At 35.3% G+C, this 23,420-nt stretch overlaps 1 protein-coding gene and 1 pseudogene across 1 annotated transcript in view; one reads left to right on the plus strand and one right to left on the minus strand.

Moving 5' to 3' along the window:
• Nucleotides 1-23,420, plus strand: part of COL5A2 (collagen type V alpha 2 chain) — a 197,924-nt gene that overhangs the window by 111,619 nt on the left and 62,885 nt on the right. Inside the window, exons 7-14 of the mRNA XM_027865920.1 lie at nt 9,437-9,547; nt 11,845-11,922; nt 16,618-16,662; nt 17,770-17,823; nt 18,215-18,268; nt 19,203-19,256; nt 22,093-22,146; nt 22,859-22,912. Of these exons, the coding sequence (XP_027721721.1) occupies nt 9,437-9,547; nt 11,845-11,922; nt 16,618-16,662; nt 17,770-17,823; nt 18,215-18,268; nt 19,203-19,256; nt 22,093-22,146; nt 22,859-22,912 (504 nt within the window). The remainder of the gene's footprint in view (nt 1-9,436; nt 9,548-11,844; nt 11,923-16,617; nt 16,663-17,769; nt 17,824-18,214; nt 18,269-19,202; nt 19,257-22,092; nt 22,147-22,858; nt 22,913-23,420) is intronic.
• LOC114045784 lies at nt 7,621-8,878 on the minus strand (annotated as a pseudogene).

Genomic DNA, 23,420 nt, shown 5'->3' on the forward strand with positions numbered 1-23,420 from the left:
TCCAGGGCTGGTGATCTATTCACTGTACCACCTCGCTGCCCCTTTTGCCTTAAATTTCAAAAATTTATTTAGTATTTATGCATTATGGTTATTGGATGTGTGACCTTAGACAAATCATTTAAATTCTCAGCCCCCAATCACCTCACTGATTTTTTCCTTTGTAGAAAGTTACTGATCTACATTGTAAAAGGAGTTTCCCCACCAAGAGTTCCCTCACCCTAATGAAATCGCATGTCCAATCCCTTTTCCTATTCATAAATGGGCATTTATAAGATATATACATAAATGCTATGTGCTGGATCCTTGAGAGCCCATTTCAAAATAACAAAAAACACGAGAATAGAAATTATTAGTACATTGAACTGCTTTCAGATGTTACAATTCGCTAGAAGTGGGTATTGCCAAGATTATGTTATACCGCTGACCTGTAAAGGTGATATTTCTATTCTATAGAATTAACTGCAAGGTGAAAACAGAAGAGAAAAAAGATTAGATTATTTAAGTTCTTCAACTATAGTTACAAACTAAATTTGGTAATTTCCCTAGTAACCTTAACTATTGAGTAGGTCAAAAACTTTGATGCTATTAAAGGAAGGTTTATTTTTTCTTTTTCAAGAATTCTTGCTGTGATAAAAATAAAGCCTTTAGGGCAAAATGATCTACTGTGTTCTCTTGATTTGAAGCCAGAGAATAAATACAATAAAGATCAAACAGTTTGTTAACTATTGTCCCAGCTGATAAACAGTATCTATGCTCTTGAGTTTTCAGAGAGTCTGATTCCTTTTCTTCTTGTTTCTTCACTACAAACAACCAGACTTTTCATGTTCTCATGATATACTCTCTACAGGTTAAATTATAGAATGTTCTGATGAGTAACACCATCATATATCTATGACTCAGCAGAATACACTCGAAGTTTCTTATCTTCTCTAGGATGTGTCTACATTAGAGAATTGTCTGCAACTGTAGTGATTTTTGACCCCCAAACATATGTGCGGATGGGAAATGAGCTAAGGAAAGGAATGAATCATATGGAGACAATTCCCAGATGCTAGTAAAACTCAGTCTATCTCTTATCCTTCCCGAGAGTGTTTTACCACAGTCTCAACATTTCGACTCTTTATCTGTCACCAGCATGGAATCCCCCACTACCGCCCATCTTAGCACCCAGAGTGCGGATCCATCTACCCTGCTGCAGAGCCTAGTGTGATAGATTTACCTGCAGCTACTAAATTAAATCTTGAAAGGCGAAGCCCATTGCCATACTTCAGTCTCTGGTTGTGTCTTCCTAGTTCAAGAACTGAGGACTTAAAGATTGAATTTTGTAGATAATATCCAACAAAATTCTGCCTTCCTTTCTTATTAGGGCCGCTGCTTATCAGTAATGATTCCAGAAAATAAATCACCTTCAGTACCCTTATCTCTTCTTTTTTTAATCCTTTCCCCTTTATCAAGACCTTTCCGCTCTGTCTCCTGTACCTCCCTCCCTGGTTCCTCTTCACACACACACCTCCACATACTCTCCAAGTACTCTTATACTATTCCAAGTTTCTCCTATTAATGAGCAATAATGATCTGATAAACCACTTTCCAGTAAATGATTTAATGTGGTCCTCCAAGAAATATTTTTTTGCATTTTATATAAGCTATGATAGAAGGGATAGCCAAATGATTAGCCCAAAGGAATGAATTGATAATAGTATCTGGATGAATGAGACTTATTTTGTTCAAGGACAGAAATGTATGTAGAAGAAGCATTTATTAAGTGTTTGCTATGTACTAGGCCTGCCCTAAGTGCTGGGGATATAATCACAACCAAGCAAAAACAGTCCCTGCCTCGGAAATACTTATATCTTAATGGGGTAAGACAGCACATAAAGGGAGAGTCAGAAGGAGAAGAGGAGGACTTGCTAGGTGCCATGGTGTGGAGATGGCTGAGAAGCAGCATGGTGGTCTGGTTCCAGGCAAGATGAGATGAAAGCTCACCCATCCGTGCCTGACTTCTCAGGGGCAGAGACCAAGTTTCTGGTGGGAGGAAGATAAGGATGATGATGGTGGCTAGCATTTAAGGTTTTCAAAGCACTTTGAACATATTTCATTTTATCTCCACAACAACCATACAGAGAAGGTTATAGTAGTGTACCCATTTTATAGATGAGGTAACTGATGCATGCAAAGGTTAAGTACATGGTCCAGGGTCATATAGCTAGGCAGTGTCTGAAGCAGGGTTTGAACTTAGATCTTCCCAATTCCAAGTCCCATGTTCTATACCCTATGCCATCTAGTCACATGATAGCAATGTGGGCACAGGCAGCAAGGTGTGAAGATGGGAAAGGACGCCTACCTAGTAGCCCTCCACTCACATCGCATAGATGTCTGCATACTTTGTCCTAGAATGTCTGCTCTTAGTTGTGATGTTGTGAGGAGGATCCCTTTGAATCATTCACTCACTGGCCAATAGCTTTACTTTTGTGAGAGGAAACAAGATGGTGGTCTGAGGGTAGAGAGTAACGACAGCACACAGAGCCACAAATGTTCCCATGCAACGTTGCTCGATGAAATAGAACAATGGTTCTCAAACTTTGTGGTCTAAGGACCCCTTTATAGTGATAAAAATTATTGAGGGCCACCCAGAGAACTTTTGTTATTGGGGGTCACATCCATCAACACTTACCATATTAGAAATTAAAGCACCTTATTTTTTAAATTAGTTTATTTTGAGTTATCAATAATCACTTCCATAAGGTTTTGAGTTTAAAATTTTTCTCCCACTCCCTCCCCACCTCCCTCCCCAAGATGGAGCACAATCTGAAAAACACCTTATTTTTATATAAGTAGTTTTGACATCACAGACACCCCTGAAGGGGTTATAGAGATTCTCAGTTGTCCCTGGAACACACTTTGAGAACTGTTGATCTAGAATATCTTGTACCAGGCCACCCATATTTGTCTGGTCTATTGTTCTGCCACCTGATAGAAATGCTTCTCGGTTCCTGGTTTTCCCTTGGATCCACGTAGACCCTGCTATTGTCAGGGACCGAGTTGGGTAAAAGTCTCCTGAAGTAGAGTATGCTCATGTTCTTTCTAGAGAAGATGGTTTCAGCTGATGAGGAAGCGTGTGTTCATATGGAGTAGGGTTTTGTAACTGTGGATGTGAGGCTTCAGTTGGCTTTCCATAAATATGTTGACTCCAACAATAACCAGCACCCTCTTGGGGCCCAAATTTGAGTGGAATTTGCAGGGAGATTGGTTGGGAGGTGCGGTTCTCCCTGTGTTTACTAGTCATAACCCATAAATTCCTTCACTCCCATAAGTGAAATGTTAGGACAGGAAAAAGAACTGTACTTGTGATTTCACTGGTATAGGGAATTAGGAGGTGAAAGATTGCTTCTACCAAAGCGGGTTAGCACTTTCTCTGCAATCTGGAGTCTGATAGAGAAGCCTAGAAAAATGAGAGATAAAGTGATCTGCCCAGGGTCACCCAGCCTGTATGCGTTAGAGGCAGAACTGGACCCCAGGTCTTGGTTTTAAGGCCAATTCTGTTCACTGCACCATGCAACATGTTAAAGGAAAAAAAGGGGACAGGGGAATAAGCGTCTGAGAACTCAGGAAAGAGGCGACACCTCATTATGTTAAATAGTGGATTATGTTAAATAGTGGAAGAAATGAAAAAAGAGATGTAATTGATTAAATTACATTTTAATGTTTCTGCTCCAACTGAAACTTCCTCAACGCTGCTTATTTTTTTGTCATCAAAGACTAGGGAAGGGGAAGGGCAAGGGTCAAATATTTGTTAATGCATACCAGGCACTGTGCTAAATGCCTTTACATATTATCTTTTTTGATACTCTCAACAACTCTGTGAGGTAGGTGTTATTATGCTTTCCATTTTATAGTTGAGGAAACTGAGGCAGACAGAGGAGAAGTGATTTACCCAAGGTCACACAGCTAGTAACTTTCTGAGTCTGGATTTGAACTCAGGTGTGCTCCTAACTCCAGTCTCAGCACTCTTATCCATGGTGCCACCTTGCTGCTGATGTTATAACCCATGCTGCTTGTGAAACTGTGAAGTGAATTTTTGTCTGCTGTTTAACATACCAGATAGTCAACAAACATTTATTAAGTACTTACTATATGCAATACAAAAAAGAAAGACATTTCCTGCCCTTGAAGAAATTACAGTTCAGTGGGGGGAAACAACGCACAAAAGGAAGGTGTAAAGGGGGGGAGGGCATGATAGAAAAGTCAATGAAGTCCCCACATAGGGCAACCAGGTGGGAAATGAGGAGATGTCTTCGCTGAACCCTTCCTTAAATGGAGCTTTTGGAGTGCATGCCTCTGCCCTCTAATCAGAGGGGAAGAGGGTAGTGATGAGGTGTGAGTATGAAGGTTATCCCAGTGATGAATTTCTGAGGCATGTGGAGAAATCCTAAAGTAGTACAAGCAGGTTTGAAAATGCATCTTCCCTCAGACTGCAAAAAGGGGCGTGTGTGTGTGTTTGTGTGTGTCAGATTAAGTACTGGTCATAGTCCCAAGTTTCCAGATTCCTCCATTTTCCTGTTATACATTATATTTGCTAGCTATGTTTACCATTGTTGACACTGGCGGGGAGTCATAACAGTGCTTGTTTGACTGATTCTGAAGAGCTCCTGTGATTGTTCTTAGCTAAGTAACTTCATCTCTCTGAGACACAATCCCCTTATCTACAAGTTGAGAAGATTATATTAGATTATTTCTAAAATTACAGTTGAAAATTTTATGATTCTATTTATCGGTTGTCAATTCTAGGTGATTTTATGGTCCCATTTACTCATATACAACTGAGTTAGTGTGTCAACTATGGGTGTTTAAAGGTTGCCATCTAGTGGCAATCTTGGGATATTCCTTTTATTACTTTGTATTAAATAATACTAGGGAAACAGTGAATGTGTGTGCCTTGTGGCATTGTTTTTAATTAAATGGAAACATATAAATAGAAATGAACAACTATTTAACTACTTTAAGAATATGAATATATAATTTCTAGTTTCTAGTCCACACGTTAGTTGACTTTAGAACTTCTATAAAAATTGGTCTTCAGAACCATCCAATATACCCCCAAAGTTTATCAGTTGAGAAACTCCATGGATTTATTAAGTAACCTCTTTTTTTGGTTATTATTATACATATTTATTTATTTACTAGGTCCACTCCAGGATAATTTTATAATATTCATTTTCTCATTTAGGAAAATTTTTTCTTTATTTTTCTTTATTTTCAAAATCCCAGTTCTGTACATCTGGTAGCCTATATTTTTGGGATAAGGCTTGGCATGACAAAAGCTTTAATTTGGATCTATTCACAAAGTATGATATTTATAGATCAGTCTTCCAGAAAATGGCTCTCCCAAATAGTGAAATAGGGAAGGATTGTACCTGTTTCTATAGCTCCCCAAATTTCCTTCCACTTTGATGATGGTGAAAAATATCTAGTACTGTATTTCTAGGCTTGTGGATTTTTTTTTTTTTGTCTTTCAAGCAAAACCTCCTTGGGAGCAAGGGTTGCATATTTTATTTTACTTTCTGTCTATTATAATATGTAATTATTGCTAAGCAATAGTATACAGCAGATGATGTAATCAGTTAGCCAGTCAATAAACATTTATTAAGCACCTACTATGTGTCAAGCACTGTGGTAGTTGCTGGGGATACAATGAAAAGTGTCTTTAAGGAAGTCACAATCTAATGAGGGAGACAATGTACAAATAACTGTACAAACTGAATACTAAAGGATATAAGTAACATACATACATATATATATATATATATATATATATCTTTGTGATGACAATTGTAGACTAATTTTTTTGTGTCCAAAAGTTCAGTCATTTAAGGGGATAAGTTGGATCCTCCCCCTTCCCTTAGCAATTATATGAAATTTTACTTGATTTTTACTATATAGAATTGCACTTGGCAACTTAAATATGAAGGTGAACCTTTACATATAAAGAAGATACTTCACTGACTTGTTAGTTTGTTGGCAAGGAGAGTTTCACTTCCTAGGAAGTTGAATGCTTTCCTAAGAAATTATAAAAAGAAGATGTAAATACGGGTTTCACAGACTATGTTATCTTTTCTATCAAACTGGGATTAGCTAGTTTAATTAATTCAATAATCTGAATTTTTATTTAGCACAGATAAAATAGATTTCTTGTCCAAATTCTAAAGTCAGCTATGAGAAGTAAATTGATTTATTTTGTAAGTTTGGTAGCATTAACAGGTCTTAATGCATTCATATTCTACTTAAGTCTTATTCAACCATTTTCAAGACCATAAGACTTGAACCATCTACTTCTACTACTTCCACTTCTCCCTGATGAGTTTTCTTCTCTCCAACAATATACCAACTAATCATTTTATAGAACGCTATCTCTTTGACAATTAATATTCTATGTGTTCTCTTGTCTCATACCAGGAGGCTCCCCTCCTCTCTCTCTTTTTTTTCTTTGAACTATCAATCACCTTCTAACTATTCTCTTTTCTTTTATCATACAATTCATATTGTTTTAAGCTCCTTGTTTGATCCTTACTAGTAAAAACTAAGATTTAAGATTTCTAAGGCTGAAAATGAAAATGCAGAACATAATTATGAGAGGTGTGTACAGGGATACTTCTGTATCACTAGAATGTGGAGTTTGGCACAGTTATTATTGCCCTAGTCTAGGCTTTATGTCATTGTGCTTTCCTCTATTGATCACTGGGCTAGTCAAATTCTGGTTAGGAATAAGATGAAAATATAATAAAATGTAAATTAATTTAGTTGAGAGAATGAATTGCATGGAGATAGGAGTTGAGCTATCCGAGACATTGTATAGTAAAGCAAATCACTTGCAAAAGAGAATCAGTTAATTATGTTAAGTATATACTCTGAATAGCAAAATTGTACCACACATGGTAGAGGATTTTTAAGGTAGTTGTATTGGGTTAGAGAAGCTAATTTTTGTAAGCTAAATAGGTAATCAGTTTTTCCTGGAAATTTCCCATCATCTAGTAGCAAATGCTCTCTAAATGGATGTTTATATGGAAGAGATGGGGGTTGAGACTGAACCTGTGATTTTACTGAGATAGTGAAACTCCTTCTACCAATGAAAGGTGACATCTCTGCAATTTACAGTCTTGGAGAGTTATCTCGAATGCTGAGAGGTGAAGTAACTTGCCCAGTGTCATTTGAATCCAAATTTTCTTGGCTTCAAGGCTGGCTTTTTAGCCACTATGCTATACTGCCTCCCTGATTATGTGGTATGACAGCACAAATTAAAGACAGTTTGTGTACAACATTTATGGTATTAGTGGAGTGTATTGAAGGATATAGGTAACAATGACTAAGTCTCAGATAAATAATTCTGGACTAAAGACACAATAACTTGCAGGCTAGAGGAAAGACTGGGTCTTTGCCCTTGCTTGTTTATTGAATACCTCCACCAATGTCATAAAATCCTAAATTGCTCTATGAAAAATCCCACCTCTAAGTGACTTTCTAGGTCTCCACCCCCCCCAAATACAGTCTCATCTCTGACCTAAACTCATCAGTTTCTCTTTTTTTTTTTGAGTTAAGCTTTTTATTTAATGTTACAAAAAATATTTAATCAAACAGACCAAAGCCCATGTCGTCATTGGACTCCTCAGATTCTTCTTTTTTTGCTTCCTCTTTCTTCTCCTCAGCTGGGGCAGTTGTGCCAGCAGGAGCTGCCCCTCCAGCAGGGGCAGCACCACCAGCTGCTGGGGCAGGTCCCCCAACTCCTACATTGCCGATGATACTTGCAATGTTGACATTGGACAGGGCCTTTGCAAATAATCCAGGCCAGGATGGTTCAACATTTACACCTGCTGCTTTAATGAGGGCATTGATTTTATCCTCCATGACTGTAACCTCATCCTTATGAAGGATGAGGGCATAGTGGATGCAGGCGAACTCACAGCCATTTTAGGATTAGGATTAGGAAAGACTTGTTTATAGTGGTGGTAGTCGCCAGATGAAGTGAGGGTTCACTCCAATGCAGCCTTAGCTTTCCGAAGAAGAACCAAGCACCTTACAGACAACTGAAGAGCATCAGTTTCTTTCTTTTAAAAAAAATTCAGGGCAGCTAGGTGGCACAGTGGATAGAGCACTGGCTCTGAAGTCAGGAGGACCTGAGTTCAAATCCGGCCTCAGACCAAACACTTGCTACGTACTAGCTGTGTGACCTTGGGCAAGTCACTTAACCTTGGTTGCATCACTAACAAAAAAAAATTCAGAGACTCTAGAGCAATAATTGGTGGGAAGATAATGTGTAATTTGTTGTTTCTGTTCCCAAATCTATAGTTTTGAGATTAATAATCAATTACTGTGGCAAAGAAGAAAGAAAAGAAGGGAGGAAGAGTCTTTATCATCTCATCATGGCTTTGGGCTGGAATCTGTGAGACATTCTTCCCCGCACAGTCTCAGAGTCAAGGGTGGCAAATAGCAACAGATAGGCCATTGGTCTGTGGTCTGAATATGAAAATTCAGCTTTCCAGAACCAGTTCCCAAACTTTAATGAATTATATAATGAAGTAAAAAGAAAATATTAACATCCATGAGATGGATGAAGAGATGAGCACAGGGGGCTAAAAACACTACCAGTGTAATGATCACTGAGATTATAATATTGTCTCTGTATTATGTCCATGATAAAATTAAATCCTCTGTTTATGTAAATTCTTCACAACCTGAACCTTTCTATCTTTCCAAAAAATATTATGTGTTACTGTCCTCCACATACTCTACTTACTGTTCTTCCTTTCTGGTCTGCTTGCTGTGTCATACACACATACAGCACTTCATCTCACATCACCTTATGTTTGTACTGGTTGTCCTCCATGCTCAGATGCTAACCTTCCCCATCCTAGCCTTTTAGAATCCCAGACTTTCTTCAAGATTCAGTTCAAGCCCCAAATTCTGCGGGAGTGTTTTTCCAGGTCTCCAAGCTGCCAGGACTTTCTCCTTTAAAGCTACCATTTGTCACCTTTGTATCTATCTTATATATACCAAAAATGGATATTTGTCTTTCCCATTATAATGTAAACCCTTTAACATCATGGACTGTTTTTTCTTTTTCTTTGCATTCCAAATCTTTGGCATAGTGCCTGGCACATAGTAATCACTTAATAAATGATTATTAATCTATTTGTTGAATATTAAAAATCTTTCCAATAAATGCATTTAATAGCAAATTTCTTTACAAATTGTTCCTCCACTAGCAGAAGCTAAGTAAAATGCTGACTTTGGTGACAGTGGCAGAATTGTCTGTCAGACTGTATGAATGACAATCTATTTCTATAAATATCTACCAATACCCACATGCTCTTCATGAAGAAAACTGATCTTCTCCGTACAAGTCTGGGAAACTAATTATTATTTTCCCTCTCTTGTTTTCTAGGGTGCACGTGGTCCACAGGGAATTGATGGAGAGCCTGGAATTCCTGGCCAACCTGGTAATCCTGGACCCCCAGGACATCCATCCCACCCAGGGCCAGATGGCATCAGCAGGGTATGTTGTATTTATATGAAAGATTAGTCATTTTAAGCATATCTTTTATTCATTACTTTATTTATTAGAGTTTTTCTTACTGTGATAGCTCATCACAGTATGGAGATGATCTTTGGTTCTTGACAGGCATTTGCTTTAAGGGAGACTTAGGAATCACAGCTCTGATATTTCTTAGCTATGCTTAATCTCTCTGAGACTCACCTTCCTTGTCTGTAGAATGGGAATAATGCTATTTATACTTTCTAAGTATTGCTATGTCGTAAGTATTTTGTGAGTCTTAAACGTGCACTATTATTATGATATAAGCAGTTTTCAAATTCTGGTATGTTCTACCAAGAAACAAAGGTTTCAAGTCCAGATGAACTTGTCTCTCTAAGGACCAGCCTATTTAAAATGGTATAGGTACAATACCAGAAAGTTGACCCCTTGGTGCTAGATTTAGAGTCCACAGCACTTCCTAATGACTATTTCCTGATCTATGTTGATGTAGGTACTAACTATAATGATGACCATAGATTTTTTTGAAGCATTAAGGCATTAGATTTTTTGTAAACCATATTCCTTATATGTATGATAATAAAAGCATGTGTTCAATCAAGTGAATTAAAAACTGTCATTAGGAATAACAAAGCATTTAACATAACATAAAAAAAACCAGATTGCTGGCAAATACATCATAGCACATATCATGTTGCTATTGCCTCAAGTTCCTCCAGCTTTTTGGTATTTTCCTAAAACTTGACTTCAAATATATCACATTCAGCGTGGTTCTTCTTCATCCTAAGAGGTCACCAACTATGTACTTTTTTGCATGAATGTTAAGAATTTCCATCTTGTCTTTCTTCCTCAAGGGCTATAGTGGAACTATATGAGTTTACATATCTTTTAAGTAAAAGACATGTTTTCATCAAAGTGAATGCAGACATACCTCTCTTATAGACTGGAGGATCTGGTGCTATAGGCATCTAAACTGGCATCTAGATTTGCCTTCCACACCACTGCCCTGAGATGCTTCCTGTCAGATTAGTTCTAGCCATAGCAACTTTTACACTAACATGATAAGCCAAAGATAAGTTTCCTTGGTACACTCAGGAGAATCAGGTTAATCCATTACCGCATAGGACATAGAAGATATTAAAAGAGGAGTGTGTGAATTCTATACAAAATTATTTTTTGCTTTTCTTTCCCTCATTAAAAGTAATGATGGAACTTGATGGTTGGCAGCTTATATAGACTGATTTTTAAAAAATCTTATGTTTGGAGTTTGGACTTTCATAAATTTGGAGATTTTATATAGCAGTTTATAGAAGAATTTGTCAGCATATATAGAACAACTTGTCACATGGGGCCCCTTGAGTACTGAAATGTGACTTTGAATAGAAATATGACTATAGAATCACCTTTGCTGAGAATCCATTTGTTTTCTTGGTGATCATAAGCTTTGGCTGTTTACGTACTTTAAACATTTAAATAAAACTGACCCTTTCTTCTATTGACATCTGGGAGTCAATATAACTGTGAAGGGAAAGAAAAATGCATTTCAGTGAAAACTTGGCCAAATCAATTACCAGGTTCAATTTGTATTACAAAGAAAATCTTTCACTTCTTTGATCTTGCAATGATTTTGTGAAACAAGGATTCTGCACTTTGTTATAATAACAAACTTATTTTCATCTTTCATCAAACAAATCTAACTTTACTGGCATTTCTAAGACAGTGAAAAATAATATAATCCAAGTTGTTTAACCTAAATTATGGATTACTCAATCCCAAGATTTTAGTAATATCTCACAAAGTTTAGTCTAATGATTTATCCATCAAAGGAAATGATATAACCAGTGTGTAGTAAGATTATAGATATACAAAACTGGATATAACTGTCATCATTTAGACATGCTAGATACTTTTCAGAAAAGCTGATACCTCCTTAAGAGTCAGGAATTTACACTAAATTCTCAGTTAACAGGCTAAACTGTATATTTTAAGATCACTCTGTACTCTTATGGAAAGGGAAAAAAAATGATCCTTTTTGCAAATAACATCAAATAGTGTAAACAACATATCAAATTCCCTGTTTCTTGTGTTTTTAAGTTTAAGGGGTTCAAAAATGGGCTTTTCCTACGAGAGGAATTAATAATTCCCTTTTTCTTGTGTTTTAAGTTTAAAGGGTTCAAAAATGAGCTGTTTCTACCAAGGGAATTCATAGAGATTTCTAGTTAATTTTCTTAACTAAAAAATAAAATCTGGAAATGTGTGTTTTTTCTATGAGGATAATATTAACTTTCTCACCTTTGCAGCCATTTTCAGCGCAGATGGCTGGTTTGGATGAAAAATCTGGACTTGGAAGTCAGATGGGACTGATGCCTGGCTCTGTGGTAAGTACTTATAGATAAGTACTTTTGGGGTGGAGAGAAGCATATGTGTAAAGATAGACTCCCCTAAAATAACTATTTAATTAATAGATGACAATGTACAAGTGACAAGTGTGGCTGCACAAATTCTAATACCAAGTTATGTACCATATTATTGATGGTGTTGGTATTTATTTCATTTTTATTTAAGAACTTTTGTTTAAATGTACTAGTTTCCCTTTCTTCTTTCTTAGCTCTTCTTCCTTCTTTCTGAAAAATATATGATGCTGACGAAGGCCAGACCTTGTCGAAATTTTGAAATAAGTAAAGTTTGTCTTTGTAATCTTTGCACTTCCCTATTTCTGCTCCTGATAGTTTGTATTTGTATTTGGAAGTCTTTCCAAAATTTCTTGCTGTGATACTGTATACATTCAAAATTTTCTTCTTTCTCTCTACCTTCAAGACTTCCATTCCCTCAATGAAGCAGATCTACACTAGGACTGGCAATAAAGTAATCATTCTAATAGACCATAAGAATTTAGAAGACAAGGCCTCTGTCACCGAAACTTTGTATCTCCACCAGAACCTAGATGTCATCTATCTATGTAAAATATTACCTGTGTCAAGATCAGCATCTTAATTTTCAGCAGCCTCCATTTCCTTATCTCTTAAATTATGTAGCAGAGTTAAATGTTTTTCAAAAGAACATTCCAGTTCTAAATCCTTTAATCTAAATTCCCGTAGGCACTTAATGTTTTTGGTTTTTTTTTTTTTTTTTTTTTTTTGGTTATGGTATTTTCCAATACTCCACAAGATCTGTGATGAATGAATGAATGAATCATTTATTAACTGCATACTCTGTACAAAGCACGATGCTAAGAGCTGGGGATATAAGTAAAAAGGCAAGATAGCCCCTCCACTCAAGGAACTCATATTCTAATGGGTGTGAACATTCCCTTCAATTCAAGTTGATTCAACAAACATTAATGAAGTACCTACTATGTGCTAGGCATTGTACTAGACACTGGAGATGCAAAGACAAATACAAAAGCTTCCCTGACCTCTTGGACCATATTTGGGAGAGGGAGGAATCAAGACTTGGTCTGATACATGTTTGGAGGAGTTTGGGGATAGAACTCAGCTATATTTCTCTCCTCTGTCTTGTCTATATCTCCCCCTTTCTTTTGAAAGTAGCCTTGATTTTGTTTTTGCTGAGGGAGAGGGAGTAGAGGGAGACCATTCCTATGATGTCATTGGAGTTTTTCATGGAGGAGCTCTGTCAAATGCAGATTGGTACTTGCCTGTAATTTAGAATCTTGGACACTTGGAGCACTTTGAGGATAAGTGACTTATCCAGGGTCACATAGCCCATTTATGTCAAAAGTAGTACTTACATCCAGGACTTCCTGGTTCTGAAGCCAGCTCCCTATTTATGTCAAGCTGCTTTATTGTTGATCATAGCAAATGACTATCCCAAATGGGAGGAATCATATATTTAAATATATAATTTTCAATATTTAATTGCTTTAAACTCATATATTAACTTAAATTTAAATATTATTTTACATTTTAATTACAAAGATTAAATCATACATATTTATATAAAGACATATACATCTTTTTTTATTAAAGACAGTAAAGACAGAATGATGCATTAAAAGCATTAAGTCATGCAAAGTTATTGTATCCATATAATCCTAAAACAAATGATTGATTTGGTCAAATGAAATATATAAAGATTTTGGGTAAATATTCAGTAAAATAACAGGTTATTTTGTTATCATGATGTCATAATGTGTGGTTTGGGGGTATTATATTGCCCATAGAGGGTCATTTGATTTTATTCTTGGATAATTGGTCTTGGTCATTTAAATATCATTATAATAGAAACAACCTGTCAAAGTCCAAAGCATTTTTGATGTTGGGGGAATGTGGAGGTGTCACTTGAGATAACAGCAATGCCAGCCAAGATGATGGGTAGTGGGATATATATAATATAAATATATATATATAGGCCTGATAGGAATCTCAAAATGTAGAAGTATAGATGCCCTTGGATTTGTTGAACATAACTGAAAGTTGGTTATCTCAGGATGGAGCTGATGAAATAACTAAGGCTCAAAATTGGAATGAAAAAGCTCTCCAGGGGTGGCATCCACATGAACTTAGCCAATAATATGTTGACAAAGGAGCTTTGGTCAAATGATTGAGTTATGTAGATTTGTTTGTGTAAATTGAGGGGTTTATGATGATAATACAGTATTAAGACAATGTCACCAGAAATTGCATAAGAGTTATCATTTTATAGTCTAGATTTAGTGATCAATATAGATTATATAAGGAAATGTTGGAGATCGTACCAAGTCACTGTAATCTATTAAAAAGCATCTTGTACCCAATGCTTAGCAAAATATGACCTAGTCCTGATTAAAATTATACGTTAAAAACTTACTATTTTTTTTTAAAGAATTTTACATGTGACAACTTCACCAACTGAAAACAGAGACTTAAAAATATCCTGAAAAGCCCAACCAGTAAGTTATATTACATTCAGGCCATTATCATAGACCAAACTGCTGCCTATAATTGCTCAAATGTAACATTGATTCATAAAAATTTAAGAGCAATATTTTAACAGGTTGCCATCACCAATACCAATAATCTCCAGGCTACCTGAAATGAAAACTTTAAAAATATGAACAAGTAGATGAAAAGCATATAATGAAACACTACCAGGATAGCAACTTGTCCCAGGACTATTTCAATCTGAACTCCTTCCAAAAGAGAAGGATGGTAGAATAATAATAATTATAATAATAGCAATATTAACAATAGTAAGTTATAATACTTTTGTCCAACTGTTGATTTATTCACCTGTGTGAAATGTCATGAAATGTTAAATATGAAAGAATAATAGCAGGTTAGAAACTTGTCCTAAGAGTGTTTCTATCTGAACTTCATCAAATTAGGTAAGAATGCTTTTTAAATAATAATAATGATAATAATTGTTATTGTAACTAGAAGGTAACTCTAGGTTCTCAATGGATATGCCAGCCGAGCTCAAGTTCTGATAGATAGATACTACCTTTCCAAAAGCATTTCAGAATATGTTTCCAGTGACAGACTGTACCTTCTTTCTGAGAACCAGCCTAGCTAAATACAAAGTGCATGGTCTCTAGATGATCAATCTGTTCATCCATCAATAAATATGTTTACAGTCCCTATCATATTTCAGATACATACTGGGTGATGGATTCAAAGTCAAAAATTAAAGTCTGTGACCTCAAGGAGCTTCTATTCCTTCAGGGTAGAAAATAGCTCATACATAAGTATATATAAAAATAATAAAAATGATTGCAAACTAATTATGCAGGGGAAGTACTAATAAATTGGAGGATTAGGAATGATGAATTCATGATGAATTCTTCGGTTTTTGGTATTGATATTGGGTATTATTTAGTATGAAGGTAGCTAGGTAGTACAGTGGATAGAACACTGTTTTGCAAAGTGCTTTCCTTATAACAACCCAGTAAAGTAGGTACATTTCCTTTTAATTCCATCACTTTACCCACTCTACGTTATTGTTCTTCTAGTGATATTACTATGTGGCTGCAAATGATGAAACCTCACTAATATGAGGAGAATCAAAATTTGGGGTCAATCAAAGGGCAATGGATGCATAGGTAGATTAGATAGATAGATAGATAGATAGATAGATAATGGGTATAAATAACTGATCTTCCAAGTAGTTATAATAATACCTTGTATTCAAGAAATATCATCTTAATGAATGACTGGAAAAGAAAATGGGTTGGTTATTCAACAAGTATCAGGTAGGGGTAACTGACTACTAGGCCTTTAGTTTAAGTGGTCCATATAAATGTGAAAAGACCTATAATAAGATCCTTAACATATTGGGTTTCCCTGTTGAGGATTTATGGGAGGACATAGATGAAAGTCACACAGAATAGGAAGATATAGGTTATCTCTGACCTGTACTGATGCAGGAAGAATCTATATTGATGAGATCTCAGAGCCACTGAAGAACCCTCATTACCACCACCATTATTATTAAATATTTACATTAGAAAGAGGTACTTTGATCTTCTTGCCGTGTTTAAAAGTTCTTTGAGAATAAGAGAAATTATCCAAATACCAGATCTTTTGGATATTTGCAAGCAATAACATGAGCTTTGAAATGATCCAAGTCAGTCCCTTGAATTTGCTGATTTAACTACAAAATCATTATCTGTATCATAGTTGAAGAACTGAATGGGCAAGATATCAGGAACTACTTTCTACGTGCCAAGATGATTTTTTGAAAAAAGAACAAAGCAAAACAAAAAAAAAAACTTTTCATGTTTATTTTAGCTGAACTGGCCTGTAGCTATGCAAGTCTCCCAGTATCAAATATATTGGGTGTATGAGGACATGCTATTCATTTTTCTTTGTGACACTGAAATCTTCCCAAGTGTTATCCTGAAGTTTTCACTCCTCCCAAATTCTTGGCCCTCTGTTTTTGTTTCTTGCTAATTTAATTCTGCCTTTCTGTCTTTAACTTCACTGTAGTCCTGACATATGTCCACAAGGGAAGTATCAAGTTGTCATAATCATTGACAATCAAAGCCTTATTCTTTCAGCCTTAAGCTGGAATTATTTAAATGTATTTAAGACAACTGTTATAAAGAATAATGGAATATTGGCTTTTGTTTATTATAGGGTCCAGTGGGACCAAGGGGGCCTCAAGGATTACAAGGAAAACAAGTAAGTCATTCTGACTTTTACAGACCATAAAAATATTGTGATCAAAAATGTAATTGTTTATATGGGGTGATCAAATTTCAGTAGAAATTTAGTCTTATTTTTTTAATGTTTATTCTTTATGGCACATTTTATAATTTTCAGGAACTTAGAAAAAATGTATGGTGAGGTTGATCATTAAATTTATTTAGTGACTCAGTTCTGTTCTTTTGAGGTCCAGAAACCATCCACCATAATAAAATAACTTGTTACAAATTCTCCTGAATTTGTTTTGCCAGTTTCAAAGCCCAGAATTGCAGAAAGGTCTTCTCCATAATAAAGGTGGTTTCTCCCTAAGGATGGGAAGATTGGGAATGAACCTGTAATTTTATTGGTGTAAGGAGCTTATGATGAAGAACCCTCTACCAGTGGAGGTCAGCATCTTCTTTGCAACTTTCAATCTTGAAGAGTTGCTGAGAGTATTGAGAGATTAAACTACCTGACCAGACTCACAAAGCCAGAATATATCACAAATGGAACTTCAACCTGAGCTTTCCTGGCTTTGAAGATGATTTTCTATCCACTGTGCCATGTTATCCTTCGACATAGTATATTGGAATATCCTCTATTATGAGAGATTCTGAGAACTGAGCAGTTATTCCTACTTATTTTGGAATTGGGTAGCTTTACTTTTGTTTGTCTGACACCCTATATACTCCAATCCCATAGTGGCATACATTTAATTTTAAACTAAAGATAAACTAAAACATTTAGGGTTGAACATTTTAGGGGAATTTTTGGATTAAGTGAAGATATCCTGGGTTATCTCAAAATTCTGGATTAGGAATATCTCTTAAAGGCTCTGCTGTACTAGAAGAACAGACTACTTATTTCTAAAATTCACCAGTTATTTAATTTGCCAATAGCTCAATAGTATGAAACTTGTATGATTTCAGTAATGATGTAATTGACTTCTGAAAATCATCCTTGGCTAAATCAAATATATTTTTACCTATCATGTGGGGAGTGCTTTATATAGAACCATTTGAAACTCAATGCTTGTGGGTAGGAGAAAATGCTGACATTGTTTCTAGTCTCTCATTTGTTTTCCTGTTTATCTTTTAATTTTAGGGTGGTGTTGGCCCCACAGGCCCTCCAGGTGAACCTGGTGAACCAGGCCCAATGGTAATGTCAAGTAAGCATGTATAGCCAGTTACACAGACACATTAAAATTGTATAGTGTTTTAGGAATACAATAAATCCAGTCTCTAATGTAGCAAAATATTAAAACTCAAATTTGATGGACTTGCATGAATCTGGAATATACCTGTGTTATCCCTCTTTTTTTGCATAGGGCCAAAGTGTTTCGAATGTTACCATTGCTCATTGCTAAACAATTTTCATTTTAAAAGTCTCTTTTGTCCTCACTCATAGAGCATATTATCTAAGGGTTGTAGCATGAGATTCAGAAAATTAATAATTATCTTTGGCATTATTGTTTTGTAATGTCAAAATGTATATTTCCCAAGGATGTTTTAAAAATTGTTTTCACTGACATCTTACATTTTTCTGTCAGGGTCCAGTTGGTGCTCGTGGCCCAGAGGGACCTCCTGGGAAACCTGGTGAAGATGTAAGCTGAGTTTTGATCTTTTGCTTAGTAATTTTGAAATGGAATGGAATAGCATGTTAGTCTGTGAATTTTCATTATTTTCTTAGTTTTCTCTTGACTTAGTTCAAACTAAATCTTGTTAAGACAGTCTAGCAGGTGAATTCAGAATAGTGCATTTTCAAAGTCTACTAGCACATTCTCTTATCTATGAATATCACAGAGTCAAGGAGAGCAAACATCACTTTTCTCCCTGCAGGAAAGGCACACAATTTCTTCAGACTGTCATCAATTCATGAACTTTCAAGTGAGATATTGAAATTTTGATGTAGAAGGCTACTAATAGGCCCAATGTAGTAGCCTTTTAAAAAATCCTTATTTTCAATACTTCATTTTGAACTCTGTATCAGTACAGCATGAGTAAGGTTTACTAATGATAAAGACATTGATTTATTTAATAGGATTGTTAATTAAATCCATGACATAACTCTAGCTTGTAACTATAAGAGTATGTGGTTGGAGAATAGGGTGGGACTAGGAATCATCTTTTTCTCATTCTATTTTTGGCTGTGCCACAGAATAATGATGTAATTGTAGACCTCAGAGACCTGCTATCATCCTCTGTAATGAGAGGAAAAGTTTCCTTTTCAAATAGCTTTGCTGAGGTTTATTTAGCAAACATAGTATTTTAAGATAAAACTATTATGAAATTTATAAACAAAATAAATGTATTATAGCAAAGAGGTAGTTAAAATAGTCCTTTAGGTTCTTTGTGTCACTAGAGAAGAGATGGCCAAAATTTCACTCAATCATATCTGTCTTCATTTTTGCATGAAGACTGACAAAAATAGGACAATCATCTTCCTAAGAAGAAATTTTATTGCTTGCATGTTTAGTCTCTACCCAATAAGGAGAAATTATTTTAATTTTTATTGTATTCTTTGTTTTAAATGCAAAGGGTGAACCAGGTAGAAATGGAAATCCTGGTGAAGTAGGATTTTCAGGATCTCCGGTAAGTTTGTTTTGCTGTATAGAAATTCCATAAAGGTACTACAAAATACAAATATTGCTAAAAAAAAAACCCCAAAATCAATGCTCACCTATAGCAGTATGCATAAAACTACATTTACCCCACCTATCCACAAGATAGTTTCTATCTCTGGTCTATGAAAAAGCTTTGGGAGTATTTTTATAATTTACTGAACCTTATTATGACCCAACATAACAAAGAGAAACAGAATTTTAGAGCTGAAAGAGATCTTAGACAGTACATCCTTAAAACTTCATTTTTGGCCTACATTTGTCATGTGAAAACTATTGAGATTTAAAGCTAAACTTTGTCTTTGCTTTCATATAGGAAGACTCCTCTGTGTTTTAACTATTGTGTCAACTGCAACTTTAAAACCAGTTTCCTAGCTTCCCTCTTCCTCCCCTCAATATCCTCCTGTCCATCCCTCCTCCAACCCCTACCTTCTCCCCAAATCCCCAAACAAAAACTCAGGCCAGACCTGGATGTATAAATACAGAGAAAAATCAGAATGCTTAATCACTAGCACAGATGGACATTTCAAAAAGCAAAAGGATTAAAGTCTTTTTAGAGGTCTCCAACCTTCCATTAGACCATATTCTTTAGCTTATCCACTGTGTGGCCCTAGTGGAGGGAGGAAATGTGTGTTGCCAGCATATGACAGATGCACGCCACGAGTGCAAAAGAACAGGCTATGTTTGCGGGATGATGACAGTCTTGGGTCAAATTGGAATGAGAACTTTTTGTTAAGGCTTGTACATCTGGTACATTTTCCTGCTATGTTAGGAGATATGTAATCCCCTAATGTAATGAGAATTTCTCTTTAAGACCATAAAATTGGAAAGGTTAACTGGTGATGCCGAGGCATTCAGCTCTATAATTCTCCTTCAAGCCTAGAAGGGCATTTATCTAAGGGGCTAGGTTAGTATGGAAGGGAAGCAATTATTTTTTTCCAAGGGGGGGAGAGTATAGGAAAGAGCACCTTGAAGTCCTCTGTTCAAAGTGAAAGGAGAATTCCTCTGCATAGGTAGGTAGAAGTATAACTAGTGAATTGTAGAATCGGACATGATAACTCACTATTTTATAGCACCTTAACATATACACAGTGTTTTGCTCACACCAACTCTGTGAGATAATTAATACAATTATTATTAGTCCCAAATAACAGATGAACAGATTTCTCTTGGAGAGGTTAAGTGATTTACCTGAATGGTCACCTAGCTAGTAAATATCTGAGCCAAAATTTAAATCCTTGTGTCTGAACTCCAAGTTCGGTGCTCTACAAGCTAACCCAATTTTCCTCTCCTGCTGTATATAGCATGGTGGTGAAGTACATTGTCTTATCCACTTATCTGGATTTTATAGCTTGGCTGCATACAATACATTATTAAAAAAGATTGCTTCTTGGTAATTAGAAGTTTTTCTTCTGCCAGTAGCCATGGAGAATCATTTCTTTCACCTTCTTAAGCCTAACAAGTTGGAAAATTTCTTGCAATTTAAATAATTCACCTCAAAATGAATCTAAATAATGAGAGAATGCTAAGCAATTGTGCCAACAAATTGGTTTTTATGAAAAAAGAAAATATGATCCAGAGGAAAGGTTAAAGCATACTTGAAAAAAAATCTTTAAATATTTTGTTTAGCATTTTTCTTCTATTACTGTTTTTTTTGTTTTACTGTTTTTTGTTTTACTTTTCTTCTAATACTGTTAGTCAAATCAAGTTCAACTAATAATTAAAAACTACCTACAATATGCAAACAACTGTATTGATTTAGGGTTATAAAAAGGCAAAAATGAAACTATACCTGCCCTCAAAAGCTTACATGTTATTGAGGCATGAAAAAATGAAAACTGTTAAGGAAATGCCAGATAATGTGATGGAGAAATAATAATAACTTTTTTGTTTTTGTTGAGATAGGGAGGTTTTCCCTTAATGAAGTAAAGCATTAACCAGTTACTAAATTTATTGTGCCTATATGAAAATTTATGTTATTCTCTCCATTTTCCTCTTCTTTCCCAACAATTTGAAACTTTTATAGATGTATATATTTATATACATAGAAAATACTTAATATATATGAATATAATAAAAAAGATCCTTAAAATCATCAGTTCCCTAAAACTTTTCTTTAATCTACCACATTTTAATTTACCTTTAATCACTATTCTATTGCCATTCCTCTAATCATCCTGATCTCTTCTTTCTTTTCACTATTAAGAAAATAATAGGATACAAATATGACCTTGAAGCATATTTCCTTCATACAAACACAGATTTACATGAAAAGTAAACAAAAACATAATTATCCAGAAGGACTTTAAATTTCTTCAAATTCTGCTACATTATTTTTCAAAGTTTAATATAATTTCTTTTAAATATAAAACCCACTAAGTTTGTGCTTATTTTCATGACATCTTGTGGTTAATAATTACAGTGATATCATTGTCTCTGTGTTTTAAAATGTTGAAAAATGGGGATTTTCCAATATTATATATCACAAACAAATCTAACTTTCCATTTCCAACATATTATTACCTCCCATGCTAACCTAATGATTAAGTAGGTAAATTTTGGTTAATGAGATGTTTTATTGATATCTTATTTTTATCACTATAGCAGATATCTACTTTAAAATATACGTAAGAATGTTAATTTCTAACTAAAGACTTTATTTTTCTTCCTTCCTTCCTTTCTTTTTTCCTTCCTTTCTTTTTTCTTCCTTCCTTCCTTCTTTCCTTCCTTCCTTCCTTCCTTCCTTTCTTCCTTCCTTTCTTCTTCCCTCTCTCCATCCTTCTCTCTATTTCATTCTGTCTTTCTAGGGGGCACGAGGCTTTCCTGGTGCACCTGGTTTTCCTGGTCTAAAGGGGCACAGGGTAAGTATAAATTCTATTTGTTCTCCTTTTTTGTAATGTGACATACTTTGCTAGATTGTGTGTGTTAATGGGGGGGTGGGATTAGATAGGTAGGTGGTGGGGACACTAGTCTCAAAAATGCTTTTGTTTAGCTATAGTTTCATTATTCCTCCCAACGTAACTGAAATCACTATGACTTTTCATTGAATCTTCATTCCAAAATCAAGATTGTTGAGAGCATTAAACTTTCAGAGTCTTTCTAGAGCTCTCAAACAAGGCCCGTGATCAGTGATTATTATATGGAGCAAATTGTAGTGTAACCATCATTTATTCACTCAGTCAACACCCATATATTTCTCCTTCTATATGTACTGAGCATTAGGGGGATACAAAGCTAGTTAAGTCATACTCCATGCCGTTATGGAGCTTGCAACTTAGTCAGGAGGGTAGTTACAAGTTATGTGTGTATATAAACTTAGGTTGACAAATGCTGCTGATGGAAGAATATTGTTTTTAACTTCATTTTTCTTGCTTTTTTTTGCAACATGGCTAATACAGAAATGTCCTGCATAAAAATAGAAATCATTTAAAAAATAATTTCATTTTAAGAAATATTCAAACATTGTAAATAATTAAAAAGGGCATTTATATGAGATTGCTTACCTTTGTTTTTTTTTTAATCTTTTCCAAAAATAATTAAGATCCATATATATTTATGTTTTTTTTTCCACAGGGACACAAAGGTCTTGAAGGCCCTAAAGGAGAAGTTGGAGCTACAGGTGCAAAGGTAATTTCCTAACATGGTAATAGAATTGGACAAAGAGCACCTATTTAGGTGCTAGAGTTGGTTAGATAATTGTACATTGCTTCACCTGTTATTTGGTGCAGCACCTAAATCTTATGGTCTCACTGTACCAACATCTATGGATTTAGGAATCTGATGTATATATGTGTGGATCCTACTGTCAGATAGCAAACACTTTTTACTTTAGCCATATGGTGCTATTAAAAGTGATAAAAATATAGAATTTTAACTGGAACCACAATAACTATTGGAAAACTGAGGTTTCTGATATGGTTATTTTGGCACCCATTCTTGTCCCACTTCCAAGCCCCCTTTCTGCCTTTGAGTTTTCTAACTGTTGTTCTTCCCTTCAGTTCTGGTAACAGGGAAGGAAGGGAGAGGTTATTATTCACGTGTGGACTGTCTTTTAGTATGTAGAATAAAGCAGGCAATAGAGCTTCATATTTTATTGCCTTGACTGCTATAATACTCATCAAGTTATTAACTTCCT

This window comes from Vombatus ursinus, unplaced genomic scaffold, assembly GCF_900497805.2.
Source record: "Vombatus ursinus unplaced genomic scaffold, bare-nosed wombat genome assembly UNPS02014779.1, whole genome shotgun sequence".
NCBI classification, from domain to species: domain Eukaryota; kingdom Metazoa; phylum Chordata; class Mammalia; order Diprotodontia; family Vombatidae; genus Vombatus; species Vombatus ursinus.